This window comes from Perna viridis, chromosome 1 (genome assembly GCF_037379345.1).
Source record: "Perna viridis isolate PV_CMFRI_1.1 ecotype Kerala chromosome 1, ASM3737934v1, whole genome shotgun sequence".
NCBI classification, from domain to species: domain Eukaryota; kingdom Metazoa; phylum Mollusca; class Bivalvia; order Mytilida; family Mytilidae; genus Perna; species Perna viridis.
In genome coordinates this window covers 22,288,446-22,307,106 of record NC_142445.1, presented here as the reverse complement: position 1 = coordinate 22,307,106, position 18,661 = coordinate 22,288,446, and the positions used below count along the sequence as shown (strand labels likewise).

The 18,661-nt window shown below is 31.7% G+C and overlaps 2 protein-coding genes across 4 annotated transcripts; one reads left to right on the top strand and one right to left on the bottom strand.

Moving 5' to 3' along the window:
* Positions 1 to 1,704: 1,704 nt before the first annotated feature.
* LOC148627801 (calcium-independent phospholipase A2-gamma-like) lies at positions 1,705 to 8,980 on the top strand. The gene is made up of 8 exons (XM_088579235.1): positions 1,705 to 1,871; positions 2,710 to 3,535; positions 3,856 to 4,007; positions 4,503 to 4,766; positions 4,938 to 4,998; positions 5,443 to 5,634; positions 6,008 to 6,203; positions 6,466 to 8,980. Exons 1-8 carry the CDS (start codon positions 1,852 to 1,854, stop codon positions 6,741 to 6,743), a joined length of 1,989 nt encoding a protein of 662 aa, XP_088435361.1. The 5' UTR covers positions 1,705 to 1,851; the 3' UTR covers positions 6,744 to 8,980.
* Positions 8,981 to 10,482: 1,502 nt separating this feature from the next.
* LOC148627800 (aminomethyltransferase, mitochondrial-like) lies at positions 10,483 to 18,417 on the bottom strand. Of its 3 annotated transcripts, none has more exons than XM_088579282.1 (7): positions 18,254 to 18,417; positions 15,070 to 15,447; positions 14,685 to 14,763; positions 13,882 to 14,027; positions 13,072 to 13,258; positions 12,718 to 12,834; positions 10,483 to 11,967 (listed from the first exon to the last, which is right to left on the bottom strand). In XM_088579282.1, the coding sequence occupies exons 1-7, from the start codon at positions 18,338 to 18,340 to the stop codon at positions 11,747 to 11,749; spliced, it is 1,215 nt and encodes a 404-aa protein (XP_088435408.1). In that variant the 5' UTR covers positions 18,341 to 18,417; the 3' UTR covers positions 10,483 to 11,746. The 3 variants fall into 3 exon arrangements, with proteins under 3 accessions (XP_088435408.1, XP_088435422.1, XP_088435412.1); XM_088579296.1 differs by lacking the exon at positions 18,254 to 18,417 and adding an exon at positions 18,031 to 18,156; XM_088579286.1 differs by lacking the exon at positions 18,254 to 18,417 and adding an exon at positions 16,196 to 17,986.
* Positions 18,418 to 18,661: the final 244 nt, after the last annotated feature.

Here is an 18,661-nt window from a genome sequence, read left to right as displayed (position 1 = left end):
CTCACTCAAGTTTTACAATATTTGTACTGACTTTACTTGCATACTTTATATTGAACTGAAATAGAACTTACATCGATATGGCCTGCACGCTGTACTTTCAGAACCGGATCGTTTTCAATTCATTTAGCAATGATAAGATTATGGTACAGACTTGAGACCTTATCTGACGCATTTCCACTTTCATGTAATGCATATACAGAGTCGAAAAATCTTGATGAATCTAATACCCCATCTTGGTACGGGACATATATGTATTTACTGAAAAAATAAAAGAGTGGAAAACGAAAAAGGAAAACAGTGCAGGTATGACAAATTTAAAACGGTCTTTCGACTTGAACATGAGGTCCTTGGGACAACGGAACGGAGTAATTTCACTATATGACGTGTTTCATCGCACAGATTACAAATTGAGAGAGGTCGGTATCGGGTGTTGCCAGACAAAATAGACCAGTGTGCCTCATGTCAGGTGTACATCCTCTGTGATTGATGATGAAAGACATTTTCTATTGTCGTGTACGATTGCTTCTACTTTAAAGATAAATCCATGTCAAACATAATAAATAACTCATGATCAAACTTTTAACCAGCATCAAATATAATTCTGATCGATGAAAATGTAGAAATTGCAGCCTCTATTTCTTATTTGATCACAAAGAGTAAAATATGAGAAGTTGTGTTGTCATTGTGTGGCTATTTTACATGTGATGATATGATAACAAAACAAATATGTATACTATATGCATATTTATGCATAACATATACCACATGAAACTTTACATATATAATCATATATCAATACATGTAGATATTGATTTAATAAAACGATATAAAAGAAACATTGAAACTATGCCTCTAACATCGTCCGTAGGTACCACTTGTACTTTAGTAACATTGGGTTTATAATCGTTGTATTCTGAGTTTGAGCAGGGAGTGCATATAAAGTACCTGGCTTGAAGCAAATATAGGGGTTAATTTTAATTCTGTGCACGAGGTTCCAGTCTTAACCAGGAAGTAGTCCTTCAGTGTTTCATAGCAAATCTGCTCTTCATGACACTGTTACAAATTTAAGTGACTCGTATTTTGTGTTTTGCATTAAGTTGTGTGCGTGATTGTTTGTACTGTCAACCATGCCTCATAACAGGCCCTTTAATTTGGAAATAAAATCTTCTTCTTCTTCTTGTTAAAATTAATGAACTGTACAAAATTATATGTTCTATTTGTTTTAGTAATTAGTTTTTAATGAAGTATTGGATGAGAAACTATGTACAAACTAGATGTCCACCAATAAGTATACTTGTTGTAGGACACATTGTTTTTGTCGCCATGTAAGATTTCACGCAATACTGTTTCTTGTCGTTTTTTATTTTATTTTCGTTTTTTGTTTTCGTTTTTTCGTTTTTTTGTATTTTTTTTCAGTTTCAAGTTAGTTTGTTGGTTTGTTTGTACGTTTGTTTGGTTTTTGATAAATAGGAACATTTTTCAGTCTCCAATTGAGATTTGGGTATGAGATGGTGGAAAAAATATTGGACAGTTCGAAAGTTTTATGCTGCTACATAGCGAAAAACATTTTTAGATTACATTCTCAATCAATTTTCGGTGATTGTCTTGATCATTTGTATGACAATTGATTTGATTGGCCTATTAGTAGGTGTGTCAAGTCGTGGTCTTACGGAATATGGCCAATCAAATGCATTGTTACTCATTCAATTGGGTCACACCATAAACATTTCGCAAAACGTGACATATTCATCGTTGACGGATCAAAACATAAACAAACCAAATATGTTTAATATGTTTTAGATCTCTCTTCAACTGGAGTTCACTTGAGATTTTACCGAATAGAAATTTAGGATGGCACAGATTCACTGTGGGTAAGTTGACTTTGAAAACCAATTGTAAAACTGATTTAACTGCTATAATCTAGGTTACTCAGTCAGCAGGTCAGCTCCGTTGGTCATAATTAGGTACAGTTGTTTGGGTCAAATACTGTAGGTTATTTAAAATGATTATCTAGCTTTAGATGGATTGATTGCCCAAACTTTTAACTATACATTAATATCATGCTGTTTATACAGTTGAAATTTGCATACTGTTTTGACCTACATTGTTTGATCTTCGAAGTTTAAAAACATAGATACATTTTAACCTGCCCCGTGCAGGTCCGGGTGTTAAAAGAATAGGCCTGCAGCAGCGCTAAGCTTGTCGTAAAAGGCGACTAAATAGTGCTCAGAACCCTAGCCTGTGGCGAGGGCGCTCTGCCCACAGAGCAACTGGGATGTGTGCCCCAGGTGGTGAAAAGGGGTACCCCTGGCGTGTTACATGCTGGGGTTGTCAGGCTATAATATGGAAAACCTGACCGCAAACCATAGTGGTGCTCCGTGTTGGGAAAGATGCCACGTTCCTCGCACGTTAAAGAACCCTACTGTGGTATTCTCCCGGAGTAGGAACCAAAGGGCTTCGCCACAGGAGGCTAAATTGCCCGACCCTACCCACCTCTCCCTATTTCCAGTGGCAATCAAAATTTGTCGACCCCATTTTCCTTGTGTCCCATCTCTTTTTCATTTCATCACCATTTCATGTTCATTTTATCATTAATTTCATGTTCATCGTCTGAATATAGCTGAAATATTGCTGCTCGGACGTTAAACCCCAACAAACAAACATTTTAACCTAGTAGCAAATGAGCAATATCATATATTAATTTTTCAGATTCATAACAGTTTACAGAAGCAGCCTTTCAAAAACACGCTTGCTGGAGAGTCAAGTATGCACCAATCAAAAGTGGATTCACACTACTGACAACCATGAAAGTTCAAACCTACAAACCATCAAAAGGATGTACTCTGGTAATGATGGCAGTGCTAGTAGCAAAGGAGATAATTCTCACCCATTGAGCAGACTGAAAAACAATGTTAATTGGGTAGTCAACAATATAAAAGTGCCCAATCTCTCCATACCAGATTTGAAAAAGATCATACCAACAGATATTAACATAAAGGAAACTATAAAGAAAAGTACTGATAAGATAGTAAGCGATGTAACACTTAAAAGGCAGCAGTGGAAGAAGGAACAAATGGCAAAGAAAAATAAGATAGAAGAAGACAAAAATTACAGTGCAGCTTCAAAAAATGATGCGTTTACTACCCATATTGAAGAATACAATGACTGCATTGTTTCATTTTATGATGTTACTGCTGCAACACCACACAATGAAACGGTTGCTGATGTAAAACATACTGATACTACAGGAATGGCAACAAAAGAAGCAAAGGTTATTGAAGGGAAACTTGATGAAGCTTGGTTGACCAGAATGTTAGGGACTTCATTTTTTCCAGGAACTGCCACAGTTGCAAAGGAAGATACAAAGCCTGTAGTTAGAAAAGATTTCATTTCAAAAGCCTCAATTGATAGTAGAACAAAAGCTTTGGTACATAATTTGAAGCAGGCTTCGTCTCTAATGTCCAAGCTGAAAAGGACTGAGGACTTGTGTTCTCACCTTATCCAGTTCCCTGACTCAAGAACAACTGCTGTAAAGGTAAAATTCTATTCTTATTATCAAAAACAAATACACAATGTACATTGCAAAAGTAAATTATATTCAATTTTGATAACAGTCATGACCAGTAAATAAAATTGAGAATATGATTCTTCCATTAAAACTAGGTAACTAGTTTACCTTACCTCTAGTACCAGTAAATAGCATTTTTAACATATTATTCAGTTTCACATATTAAGATTGCAATATATGAAAAGTAATAAAAGGGTCTATTATACTTAAAGTAAATAAACAAAATAAGATTATAGTTTTTATTGTTAGCTACATGTACTTTTAATTGTATGTATGTGTTTTTTTAGGAAAAGTGTCTACCTACACTGCTGAGACTTCATAAGACAAAAGACCGAGCCTTAAAGGCTGAAGTATCACAAGCACTGTCATTGATTGGATATGTCCATCCACCTAAAGGCAGAGGTGTTCGTGTTTTATCTATAGATGGGGGTGGAACAAGGTATATACATAAGATGACCCTAACAAGAAGTTAAGAAAATAGGTCTTTTTGTGTTGATTTTACAGGTACATGTATACATTTTTGAAGATTTTTGTCATTTACTTTTGTTACTTTGTATGTATTATTTTGGTTTTTTTATGTTCTTTGTTGTGTGTGTCTGTTTTCCATCCATGTCTGGTCTTTGTCCCTGGATTACATTTTTTTATTTCCGCTAGAATTTTGGTTCCCTTGATTACTCTTTCAATAATGTACATTACATACATGTATACTTTTGCTTTGACTCAAACTGATGAGAAATATGTTCAACAATTTAAGGTAAAAATTTGCATTTGTAGCCTTAGGGTTTAACCCATTCACTAAATGAAAAAAAAACATTTAACTCAATACTTGATCGTCTGTATTACAGTGCTTCATTCATTCCTGAGGCTTCTTATATACAGTATATAATGAATGAAAAAAATGCACATATTTAATTAAAATAGTTTCTTCTTTTAGGGGTGTCATTGCTCTCAGAACCTTGAAGATGCTACAGGAAACTAGTGGAACCGATATAACTAAATTATTTGATTATGTATGTGGAACTAGTCAGGGGGCTATTCTGGCCTGCCTTTTATTCCTACTGAAGGTACCTCTAGAAGATGCTGAAGAAAGATACTTAGAATTCAGTCAGATGTTTAATAGGAACAGACTTGTTGGGTCCAGTAAACTGGTTTGGGATCATGCTTATTATGACACAGATCTATGGGAGAAAATTCTTAAGTATGAAATAGATATATGTACATATTTTTGCATATTAAATATTACTGGTACTCTTTCAGATTTTATTATTCTATTCTATTAAAATACATGGTGGTCTGCCAGCAATTATTTTTTTATATGGTAAAAATACTGGTAGTTAATTTTTTTTAATGTGATGATTACTTATTTTAGGCAGAACTTTTCTGATGATATGACAATGGCTGACTGTGCTAAAGATGACACTTGCCCAAAGGTATGATACAATGAAAAGGGTATACTTGATTTAAAAAAAAACTCAATATCGGTAACTTCAGATGAAATGTAAAAGTAAATTGTAAAAACAGAAAACAGAAAGTAATAACTCATATTTATATGAACATTTACAAGTTTTGGTGAAATCATGCAGTTGCATTTACTGATTTAAATTCAAAACTGTGCTGAATTGAAAATTTGAATGAGCACAATTATGAAGACTTTTTAGGTAACAGTGTATGCAACTCGGGCTTTCTGTGCTTGCTTTGGTTATAATAATTCATGTTTACCTCAAATCACATAGGTATTTTTTAAACAAAGCTTTATTTTCTAGGATTTCTAATTGGATTTGTGTTGTGAAGGGATTTTAAGGAAAACTCAATGTAATATTTTGTTTCGAAGAACTACACAGTACTGATGTTACATTTACAAATGTATATTACAGGTGTCTGCCATATCTTGCCTGCTGAATGTACCTAAGATGAAGAGTTTTATGTTTCGTACTTACAACCTACCTCCTGGAGTATATTCTCATTACCCTGGCAACTGTAAATATAAAATATGGGAAGCCATTAGAGCTTCTTCAGCTGCTCCTGTCTACCTCAAGGAATTTGTATTGGGAGATTTTATTCACCAGGTACACTGTCTATGATTTTTTTTAAACTCAACTGACAACCAACAAAGTTGATTTATGATATTTTTGAATTGATGCATAACCAAATGTTTAACATTTGAGTTCGTACACAACAATCTTTCTCGTAGAATGAATGGGTCACATTGTGATGAAACTTGAACTGTGCCACTGACAAGCTTTAATAAAAAAAAAATTTGAATCCAGATATCTTTGCCCATTCTTTCCTTCTGTGATTACTTTTTTCAATGAATATAATCCTCTGCTATATTTAAATGTATTGATTTTTCATGCAAATAAATGTCATTTAAAGAAAGTCATTCATTCATCTGGCACTATAAATTGTTTTGTTTATTGATATACTTTGATGTAATTTTAGGATGGTGGACTACTTGCTAATAACCCAACAGCTATAGCCGTATCAGAAGCTAAACTGCTATGGCCAGATGAGTCACTTCAGTGCGTTGTCTCCCTTGGTAATGGAAGATATGAACCAAATTTAGAGATTTCTGCTACAAAAAGTGCTGTAAAAGATAAAGTAGCAAAACTAATTGATGCAGCAACAAATACTGAAAGTACGTTGTTTCTTTTACCTATCACTCAATTATTTCTAGCATGTAGGGTTAATTATAAGGAGGATGAAATTGCACATTAATAATGAATTAAGTTGGAAGCTTCAATCTGAATATCATATCATATCAAATTAATTTCAATTATAGACATGTTGTGAGAGTTCAAAAATTATTATGAATAATATTCAAAAGACCCATTCTCAGACTTAATTTTCCGTATGTAAAAGTCACGGAAAAGTAATTTTATTAACATTTTCCTTCACAGCTGTACATACAATTATACAAGACTTATTGCCACCATCAACATACTACAGATTTAATCCATACTTATCAGAAGATATGAGACTTGATGAAAAAAGGACAGAAAAATTGGTTCAGATGCAGCAAGATACAGAGATGTATCTACGTAGGAATGAACATAAGCTAAAACATGCTGTTGACCAGTTGCTGATAGAGAGACAACCTCATCAAAAAGCCATGGACTTTTTAAGACAACAAGCAGACTCCTCTTTCCTTGCTGATTCTAATTATTACAGAAACTGAATGCAATCATAAAGTTTCAGAGCTAACATGGTCATCTTTAATGCCTTGACGTTCAACTGCTTGATTTGAAATTTTCTATTGTCTTACATTTTTCTTTTATAAGGTGCTTGGTGCTTTAGTATGCTAATTATATTTGTATGAAATTTTGTAGTTTTTGAAAAAAAAGGGGGAAGATCAGCTACATCTCTTACCAGTTATACCAATCCTTAGTTAATATGAATGCCATTAACTCATATTGTTTAAGATTAAATTAACTGAGAATATACCGTATTGATGGCCTCTAAAGAAGTCATTCACAAAAGTATTTTATGCTTTATCTGTGATATACTAGTCTTCTATTATATTCATTATCTTAGTTAAAGGAGTTACGTTAGAAACCTTGATGTTGTGGGGTACTCATTATGTGTAAGAATTGGCTAACGACTATTGTCAGAAAATTGAAATACTCTTTATTTGGGATAGCAAATGATAAAAAAAAAGTTTATTACTGCTGAGTCGCTTATTTTTCAACATAGTAACCACTGAAACAGGTACTTGTTGCTATCCTTAATTTATATCTAGGTCTTAGTTCTACAACACTGTTAATATACTACTAATATATTTGGTCTATGTCTCGGTTTTGTTTTTTTCATGTTTTTATTTGGTGCAGAATTTGTACTCAATTTATTATGCAAGTGCTTAGTTAAGCTTTTTAGCTCTGAACTTATTCAGGGACTATAAAAGTTCATTATGGTGTCAATTTTTAAAGTAATAATTAAATATTGTTAATATATTTACCTTGTATCTTATTTTTGTACTTGTTGAAAAACTATGAAGAATGTTTACAAATTTTGAATTTTAAGTAGATTTTTTTTCTTCATTATGTATTATTAGATTAATGAATTGCTCTCCTTTTTAATGTTCTTGCCTATGCCATACAATGTAAAAACAAGAAAGGATGTCTTAATGGAAGCAACTTTTACTGAATTAATAAGTACAATATGTAAGCAAGTTAACATGATCGATTTGTTTACTTTGATATTTTCTTTATTATGTAATCATTTGTACTCATTAAAGCAAAATCAATGCAAATGTCATTTTTTTTCTAAATCATTGAAGTGTGAATCTAGTTCTAGTGCCAATTGTGGAATTTAGTGTAATTAATGCAATCCTTCATCTATAGTTTAATTCTCCTGAAGTCAAGTTGATGTTTCCATAAAAACAATTTTAATCTCTTTTTAACTTCTTGTCTTTTGATGGACAGTTTATGGTATATATAGCTCTGCCAATTCGTCAGACCATAACTCAAAAACAATTATTTCTTATATATTGACAGATGTTCCATATCATTCTTTACTGGGTTTTGATTTTTTCAGACCAACAGTACTTGAACCCCTACAAATATTGGGAACAATGTTATACTTTGCTAAGTGCAACTTTCTATTCTTTTTTTAAAAACTTGTCCAACTGTTCCCTTGTTAATCATCTTTTGAGGATCACATTCTTATTTCATATAGTAATCAACTCTAAAGCTAATGAGAGCTGAAAAGTTGTATGTAGATGTTTGTATAGATAGAAAAGGAACAAGGATTTTTTCAACTTCAAGTACCTGTATACAGGAATGCTTCTAAGTGTCCATATTTGTCAAAATTTGCAAAACATAATTATTTTGCTGTCATAGTAATCAGTTCATGTATGTTTGTTTGTTTTTGGCAATTTTGCATGGAAATAATGTTTTTGTTGGTTAATAAATTGAAAGCAAGTTATATAACATCATAAAATTTTTAAAGCCACCCATTGTTCAGGCGTCTTCTTTATTTGGTTGTCATTTCAGTGGCTTTAATGACAAAAGTTTTTTTTTTCAACTGCTGGATTAAAATTTTGACTACAAAAGCATTTAGATTGAAGACTTAGTTTGTCGGTGCTAATGTTTCAAAATAAATAATATTGTTAAGTGTATCTGTTGCAAAATAAATAATATTGTTAAGTGTATCTGTTGCAAAATAAATAACATTGTAAAGTGTATCAGTTATTTGTCCAGTGACTTGAAACTAATGGCATTTTTGTACATTATTTTTTCACTGTACTTGTGTGTGCATTAGTTGCATGAGTGGCATAATCATTTGTATCAAAGTTTGTTGTTTGTTTCAGCAATGTTTGTTTTTTTTAGTTTAATTTATTGTTTGTTAAGTATGTGAGTGTTTGGTATGAAAGGGCATAATATTGTTGTGTTTATGAGAAATAAAAATCATAGATTATTGTTTTTGTCTGATGAGTCTTGGCCAATATTGAATGTCTAATCCAGATATTTCCACAAAAGCATTGTACTAATATATGCCCAGATAGACAAGGGAAACAATGCTTAATTAAACACCTTACATGTAAGCACAGTGCCAAGAACTAAGATGTCTAAGTTATAATCTAAACAAATCTATTTTTCACATATTTCCAGCAAAAACAATGCATCTCTTAAAAAATCATAAATTTTTGAAGTAATGACAGTAAAAAATTGTTATGTTACACCTTTATATACGGTATATACTAAAACTATTTTTGTAACTTCAGGTTTTGGTGTGTAGCTATACTATTTTAAGTATATAAACATAAGTTATATTCATGATTGGAATTTGTGATGGTCATGAGGTAGACAGAACAAAAATCATAAAAAACAGTGATAAATTAGCAAGATGTTGAAAAAATATCCCAAATAAAGTGCTTTTTTCCCCTTTTCTTTTTATCATGAAACATCCAAAATTACATTTAAATATGTGTTTAAATAATAAGTTTCAGTCATACAACACGAACATGAGCATGTGGCTATGTTAACAATCCCAATCAAAGCACTTTCTTACAGGGTACTTGATATCTTTGGTATCAGTCTTAGTTGGTCAAAAATTAGTTCCTGTATTTAATTGTTCTTATAGTACAAACTGTATTTGTTGTGTGACAAAAGTATGAAAACTTGTATCCTATTAAGAATAGAGGTGCTAATGAATTTTGTATCAACTGCATGTAAAATAAAAAAAACTCAATCTAATTCACTTGAAGATTACAGAGGAAAATATGAAATAAAAAGTGTAAGTTCTATTATATTAAAACATCAAATTTCTATTTTGTATAACCTAAAAAATACTAAGACAATTGGTAAACAGGAAGTAGTTGAGCAAGAAACCTGAAAAGGGGGGACATAGAACAAGTCGTTACACAAAAGTAATATACAAATTATCTAGGCACTTCCTTGAAAAGAAGTTGAGAAATCTGTTATCAAACTTCCATTATGCACTGACTAAAAAACTAGTAAGTTGATTGGTAAACAAATATAGAAGAAGGGGCGAAATGGTACAAGTCATCTTGAAAAAGCAATAAAACAAAACATTTAAGCATTCCCTCCAATAGAAGGTGAAAAACCTGCTATGAAAAAGTTGATGGATGGACAGAAAAAGTGCTTGCAATATAGGCTTCACTCATTGGAGTGGGGGTATAATTTGATTAACATCAGAAAATACAGCAAAAAATCAATCTTGTAACAGGCACTCCTCCATGCTTCTAATTTGTTTACATGCAATTTAAAATTATATTCAGTTGTATAAAATATTATTACAATTTTGTCAAATTAATAGTACCAATAGGGTAAAATAATACTAGCATTCTTTTTTTTTTTTTTTTTCACTTTACAGTTAAAAAGAATATTGTTTATATCTGACAGTACGAACAGAGACAAATAATACACTTGTACGCAAAGTGGAAGTTATTTTCTAAATTTTCTTGTTTTTAGTGGTTATAATACAAATACTGGTTAAAATAAACTGACAATAAATATTGTATAAAATGTACGATATACATTAATGAGACTTGATGGACATTTCATTATTAAAATAACAATAAATATACAAACAGCATTAACAATTTATAATTTAGGAAATACATTTAGTTCATACTACTGAGGTGACCACATGTTGTGACTTGACCCAAAGTGTCATGAACAAATTGCTATATTTATATTATACTTTTCAAATGTAGTTTATTTTGGAGAATTTGTGTAAAAAAAGAGAAAAACATGCGTAAGTTTTTGAATAGTGACATTCTTAATTTAGAAGCAAGGTAGTCCATATAATGTTATATGGACTGGCAATTACATGTATATCTAAAAATGTTAAATAAATACCCCTTGTGAGATTCAACCATATCAGACCAGCTTAATACAGAGAATGCATAAATATGTTCACTAAGATGTTAGTATATGTTACAAATGTCATAAATAAACATAAAAAAGAACTCATCTTAATTTTCTGTATAGAAAAGAAAAAAAAACTGTTTGATCAATGTTGTGAGATAATGATGAAAAAAGGAAAGACTTATGGAAAAAATATTTTGACTTCAAGTGATAATGCAATACAGTAAAAAAAGTTCAAAATGGAGTCGAAGTAGCAGTATTTAATATCACAAACAGCATTTTAGAAAATAAGCTTTCCAAAGCTAACTGCATGTTTTTACTATAAAAATAACTTTTTTTGAGTTCTGAGTCAATTTCTTCAAATAGGCAAATGATAACTAAGTTTTTCGTGCAAAGTTATTATTTTAACTTGTCCCAATCTAATTAAACTTAGACCTATCAATTGTTCCATTCAGTCACTGCATGTAGGATCTAACAACAGTCCATTTTATTTTCTGTTCTGACAACCTTTCTGATCAGCCAATCAGAATTCATCTTTCATGATTTTGAAATCATTATTCAAATGGAAAAAACCAAGGGTTTCTGAAAAGGTCATCTGAACAGAAAGCAGAATGGAGTGTTGTTTGATCCTACGTGTAGTGACTAAATGGAACACTTGATACATCTAATTTAATTAGACTAAACTTGTCCCAGAGAGACACTGGACAGCAAAACACATCTATTTAAATTATTAAACACTGAAAAAAAACCAACATTATTTTTATAGACTTTTTCAATTACATACAATATGATGGCAGTAACAAATCAATTACAAACCTGTAGAAAATAGGTATAATGATAACAACATATTTCATTTTCCAGTGAAGTAATTGCACTTTAAAAATGGCATTTTTGAGACAACAGCTTCAACCATCTTTTTTCTGACCTCTAATTGAACTTTAGTTCCTACTTTTGAGTAAGGTGTCTTGATATATCCCATGGAAACATTGGTTTTCAGTGAAGGTGAGGGACAACCACTGGTTAGTTCTCCAATCTCCTTAGAACCTGACTCATCGAATATCTTGGTTCCAGCTAAAATTATATTTTTTTGTAAATTATAATTCAACTTTTTTTTATAAAGTTGTAGGCAGACTACAATTATACATCTAACAATGCTGTAATACTAATTGTAAGAACATTTACAAATTCCAGCTGTAAAATTTAAACATGAAGAAATTCGCAGGGACCTTGAGGTCAATTGTTAATGGTACTTACTGGTACATCATCAAAAGATTGAAGCTATAAATCTGGAGAGATTGACTGACTGGTGTTTAATGCCGAAGAAGCAATATTTCAGCTATATCCAGGCAATGGACATGAAATGTATAACAAAATGAACAAATGATGATGGAATGAAAAATGTGATGGGACACAAGGATAATAGGATAGAGAAATTTTGACTGCCACTGGAAATAGGGAGAGGTCGGTAGGTTCAGGCAATATAGCCTACTTTGGTGGAGCCAAGGTTCCTACTGTCAATTACTACAGCAGGGTTCTTCAATGTACGTGTGAGGAATGTGGCATCTTTCTCAACACCATGCACCACTATGGTTTGCAGTCACGTTTTCTGTATATAGGCCTGATTACCCCAACATGTAGAATGCCAGGGTTACCCCATTCAACCATACAACCCAGTTGCCGGTTAGGGTTCTGAGGGCTATATAGTTGCCTACTACAACAGACTTATAGCTGCAGTAGGCCTATTCTTTTGATGCCCGGACCCATAAGGGGCAAATCTGGAAAACATTTATAATGATTTAAAATTGAATAATTCACAGTTACCTCTAGCTGGTGGTCCTCCTGACAGGAACCCAACTCTTTTCTTCTTTGGTTTCTGTTTGATTTGTTCCAGAATTTTCAAAGCACCTGGGAAATCAGCCTCCTCTCTTCTCCTTTTTCCTGACCAGTAAATAGTGATAAAAAAGCATGATGAAATTTGCATAATCCTATTGTCATTAAGGTCATTTCAATTGGAAGATTACAACAAGAAAGCCTTCGATCCTAATATTCTAAGAACTTTTTCAAAATCAACAGACATTTGATGCAACAAAAGAGATTAGTTATTATAAGAGAACTTCATAGTTTAATGATATTCAGTAAATATTTGTAGCATGAAACTCAAAGGAAAATACTAACCGATGGTCCAAACAAGGCCAGCTTCAACTGGTGTTGTAGTTTCATCGATATCATTATCATACAAACATAGCCCAGCCTCTAATCGTAAGCTGTCTCTGGCTCCTAACCCAATTAACTTGACATTTCCTTTATTGGAATTAACTAGTCTAGCTGCCAACTCGATGCTTTTGTCAGAAGGCACTGATATCTACAAGTATTTGAGTATTGTATCTTTGTTCATTGCTAATAGATTATAAAGAAATGGTTTCAGTACTGCAAATAAGATTGTCAATTACACTGAGTTTACCATGACCTCTGACCTTGTTGAACTGGAAAACCCCAAGGTAAATACCAGTTTTGATAAATGAATTTGTCTATTGAATTAGTAACAATGGAGCTTGAACTCTGTGTTAATTTAAACAAGACACCTTCCCTCATACAGTGTAAGATTTTGACCAGAATCCGTTGTTCCTTTTTGGTCACTTATTTCTAAATGTTTAAAAATCAATCCAAATCTTCCATTGGTGGAATTCTACATTGTACAATTTCAACAAGATCCATTCTCTTTTGCTCAAGTTATTTTCTAGACATAATGAAATGTTCGTTTCAAACCCTCAAACAATCCCAACCTTCCTTTTGTGATAGGGTACCTTGTGGTATAATTTTATAAAGATCTGTTCACTTACAGTCAAGTTATTGTTCAGAGATTAAATACCTACAGAGGAGGAAGACAATGAGGACAGCATGATACCATTATATGACTGCAATTTTTTTGGTACATTCTAAAACAAATAGAATTGTCTGTATATTTTAATGCTTATTCATCATTACCTCTACACCATCTTCACCTGTATAGCCACATCGTGTCACTCTACAATCAGGGATTCCAAATACACTACACATTCTATTGGTCATAAAGGGGAGACTATTCATATCAAAATCTACTGCATCTTGCATAACTTGGCTTGTCGAAGGACCTGAATTAAAAGTAAACAGTAAAACAAAATATACAAATGTAATTATATAGAATGATAAAACTATAATTCAATTTTTAAAGTCATTGCTTCACTATATTCTGTGACCTTGTGGGACAAAAAAGTTCTAAATATTTGTTATAGCATACAGTATGTTTTATCTACATACCAGTTAACTCTCTCACTTAAGGGGGAGACTCAAACAAAATCAATGATATATATTGAGAATCTCCCACAAATAAAATGCAAGATTTGAGGGAGGATTTTGGTTAAAATTGCTATATTTTCTGTGAAAAATACTAAGTGAATTTTTACACCAAAATAAAAAAATCTTCCACATGTGACAGGGACAGTTGGGGAGAATCTACCACATGAGCTGTTTTGCAGGTATCTGATGCCATATATAATGATAGATAAGAAGAAAAAGATAAATTAAAGAATTCCACATCTGTTAAATTTTATATCAATTTAGTAACCCTGTGGTTGATTTCACAAAACCTTGTAAGTGTATATTAAGTCTAACTTATCAATTTTACAATTATGTATGAAGTGTGTGAAATCAACCCCTGAAGTTGATTTTTTTCAATGTTAATAAAGAAAAAATTACTTTGTGTATCTGTAAAGTAATATACTGTGCTTGATAAAACAGGTTCCATTTACCTTGCAAAGCTAAGAGTCCATTACAAATTATTTCAACTTTCACATCTCCACCTGCATTTCTAAATAGCTCAGCCTGGGTCTGAAATGAAAAAAAAAAAACATACATCCTGTGTTATCACCATTCATTTTCCATTATTGGCATAATAAGTAACTAAAAAACAAACACAAAAATCAAGGTTTTGATTTTATAGTACACATAAATCAAAGCAAAGTTTCACCTATAAAAAAAACACTGATGTATCGACTTTAATTTAAAAAATAAATTTATATTCTAGTAATAAAATAGCTAAAAATATGATTTAGCTGAGAACCACTAATTTACCAGAGAGAAATAAAAATAATTGATAGGACTTAATTCAGAGCACATATTTTCCTGAATACCTACCAACATATTTGTCAGGTCCTTTTCAGCACATCCTGCATTAGATACAACATATAAATATCCTTCTTCGGTTTTATTTATTATCAAATCATCTAATATTCCTCCATTGTCATTGGTAAATACACTAAGAGTTCCTTGGTTATCTTTCAATCCTGCTACATCAGCTACTGTCAGGCTTTCTATAAAAGGAATATTGTCTTCCCCTGTGATTTTGGTTTGTAACATATGAGACACATCAAATAAGCCAGCATCAGATCTGACATGAAGATGGGTAGGACCTATTCCCTCCTTGTATTGGACTGGCATTTCCCATCCAGCAAAAGGTACCATTTTACCACCATTATGAACATGGAAATCATACAAGCAAGTCTTCTTTAAATCCTACAATATAAATTAATTTTCAATGTGGAAAATAACTGATTACCAGTACTTATTCTAGTAATTCAACATCAGGACAGGCAAAGACTTATCTAAAAAATAATATTAAATACTCATGATGACATGAGCAAAATTAATTTTGACTTTAATGTATTATGTATCATGTGTAAAATTTTAATATACGCCCAAAGAATTGTTTTAATATAAACCTCATTGAAAAATCACCAAAGTATGATCATTTGTCTTGTGGCAAGAAGAATGCATGAACTAGTACATTATACTTTTGCAGGCAACTGCAAATTATTTACCTACAGAGGTACATGTAGGGTAGGGTAGGAAAAAACAAGAAGCAAAACAACATGTATTTTCTTTTAAAAAAATTGAGGCAAGTCTCCACGTTTTATTTCCAAAACAAATGCGTATAAATATGCATTTTACATGTATTATGCATGTCCTTTCAATATGGCATACTGCAAAGGAATTTATTCCCTATTCATTGATATTAGTTGAAAAGTAACATATTGTTGTATATTAAAGTGTTGATTAATATTCATCAAATTGTGTCAAAATACTTCATAAAATTTTCCTACATACTTCCTTTCCATTGAAAATTAATTAAAAGTTTATTTATAACAAAAAATAAGTATAAACAAGACTTTGAAGTTGTTCAACATGTACTGGCTAGGAAGTGTAGTGTAAATATACTCGATTGTTAATGCGTATCTTTATTATGATGAAGAATAAAACGTACATGAAACATAGTAAAGTTCAAGACTGAAATATCAAGATGAACTGGTAAGGTGATATGATGTTACAATATGTTGATATGTTGCATGGTAAGATGATATGATATATTGATGCGTTGATAGGTTGATACGATGATACGATTAACTAAAATAAAAAAAAAAAAAATCTCCTAAGTTATATACCAGAGAAAGATAATCAAAAATTAACCTTGAACATTATCAAAGGCATACCAAATATCATAAACGCATATCTTAAATATTATGTCATGCATAGTAAAACAATTAAACTGAAGTGTCTTAAAACATGTTGATTTTCTAGTAAAACACAAATAAAGTGACGAAAATATACTTTACAATCTTCAGACAATTCGTAGAAATATTTGTCTTTTCAATGGTGATTGTTACACAGAATCTTGTAAATGTAGCCACTGCCTGAAGTATTTATATATCATGTGACGGTTTTGTACGGTATCATGTGATCAAAAACTTTACACGTGTAACCTCCTTTTAAGGGTATATTAAATTGTATAGACATTGCATATACTCTTAGTAATTCTTACAAAACATTTTGCTATGCAAAGAAACTAATTATATATAAACAATAAGCCTATTAATCAGCATTGAAAAGTATGTCAATCAATAATTAATCGGTCATCATTTGCCTCACAAAGTAAAATATAAATTGACACACCAATTTAGAGGTATTTCCACATAATCAGTACAAGAAGATTATGAAAAGTTCAACTAGAAAAAAGTTCAGTTGCACAAAGCACTGCTAGAAAAGTTTATAACATTTATAAATCCTTCTTCATTTCATTGTTTATCAATGCTAATTATAGATTTATTGGGGGGAATCTAGTAAGGGGAAAAGCAATCGTTGCTTTGTATATACACACAAAAACAGGTATTGGAAACATGGCTGTAACACAACATTTTACATACATATGCTGATATGTACAACACTAAGTCTTAATTATGATGGAAGGGGAAATGACCTTGAATATGGGAATATTTTACACTGCAGCACAACTAGAACAATGGTCATATAATGCTTGAGGACAAATTCATATCAAAAACTATTCCAATCAATTTCTAATTGTCGACTATCACCAGACACCTGCAGTACAACTAGAGCAATGGTCATCTAATGCTTTAGGACAAATTCATATCAAAAACTATTCCAAACAATTTCTAATTGTCAACTATCACCAGACACCTGGATGGCCACCAGTAAATAATTTTCAAAGAATGCATGTTCAACAGCAATTACATTTGTGACTTTGACCAATGAATGAAAGAATTTTATTCTCATAAAGTACATATTACATAATTAAAGAGAAACATATATACATAAGGTATAACAATTATATGCATGTACTGGCTGGCAGAATCCTGCCTCAATATAAGCAAATTAAAAAAAAAGGTGTGGTTTTGGTCACCTCTTTGAATAAAATAGGGTTGGTAGGTCAGAAAATTATTTTTTTAAATTATTTCCATTGAAGTCACAAAGTTGGCTTGTTAACACAATAGTTGTAAATACTGAGCCAGTCCAGAGAAGTGGGTAGAGCAAGTAGATTTTTTTTATTTTATTATTTCATTTTGGTAAAAAAAAAAAACGTCTAGGGTAGGTGGTAAAAACTAAGGTCCGTCTGGCCATTGGAACCATACAATTTTTTTATTAGGCCCAATTTAAAACAATGTACTGATGGAGTCATAAAAATTGCCACCTCTGTTATCACAAGTAAATCAGAAAACAATCTAGAGACATTTCATACATGGGACTAAACATATGATAAGTCATACATTTTACAGTCTAAAAGTAAAAGTAAAATAAACTGACGAGTGAATTATGAGAAAAAAGTCAAACTCAAAGGAACCAAGATGAAGTCAGAAAGTTAGAAAACCAAGTTTGAATGTTGTGAATTTCTCTGTGATGCTGGTGAATGAAACTAAATGGACAATTACTGTTAGAGTAATTATAAACTGGTATAGGCCAGTTCGCCGAAGTTACGGGCATAACATGTTCATTGAATAAGACAAATAATAAGGAACTGTTGCCGTACCAAACGACAGCTGGAACATGAAAAACTTCTTAATATGCCTTTAGTGGCGATCGAGAGACGTGTTACGCGAGTAAGTGTTGATAACATCGTCAAAAAGACAATTTTGTTCTAGCAGATGACAAAACTTGCTTAAAACTGGTCTTGAAAATATATTAGTTTCGTATGAAAGTATTAATATCCTTTACGTCATAAACGTGGGGTAAAAAGATTTTAAAAACATAAAACAACAATAATTTATCTATTATTTTTCTTTAAATATCACCCTGAATATAAATAAATTATTTTGAGAAAAAAAATTATAACTAGCTTTGTAGATTTGTAACGCGTTCGTTTATTGGTTAATATGTCTAACCCATTTGTTTCATCAAATTAATGCTTAATTTGATTTAAATTTCTGAATAATGAAAT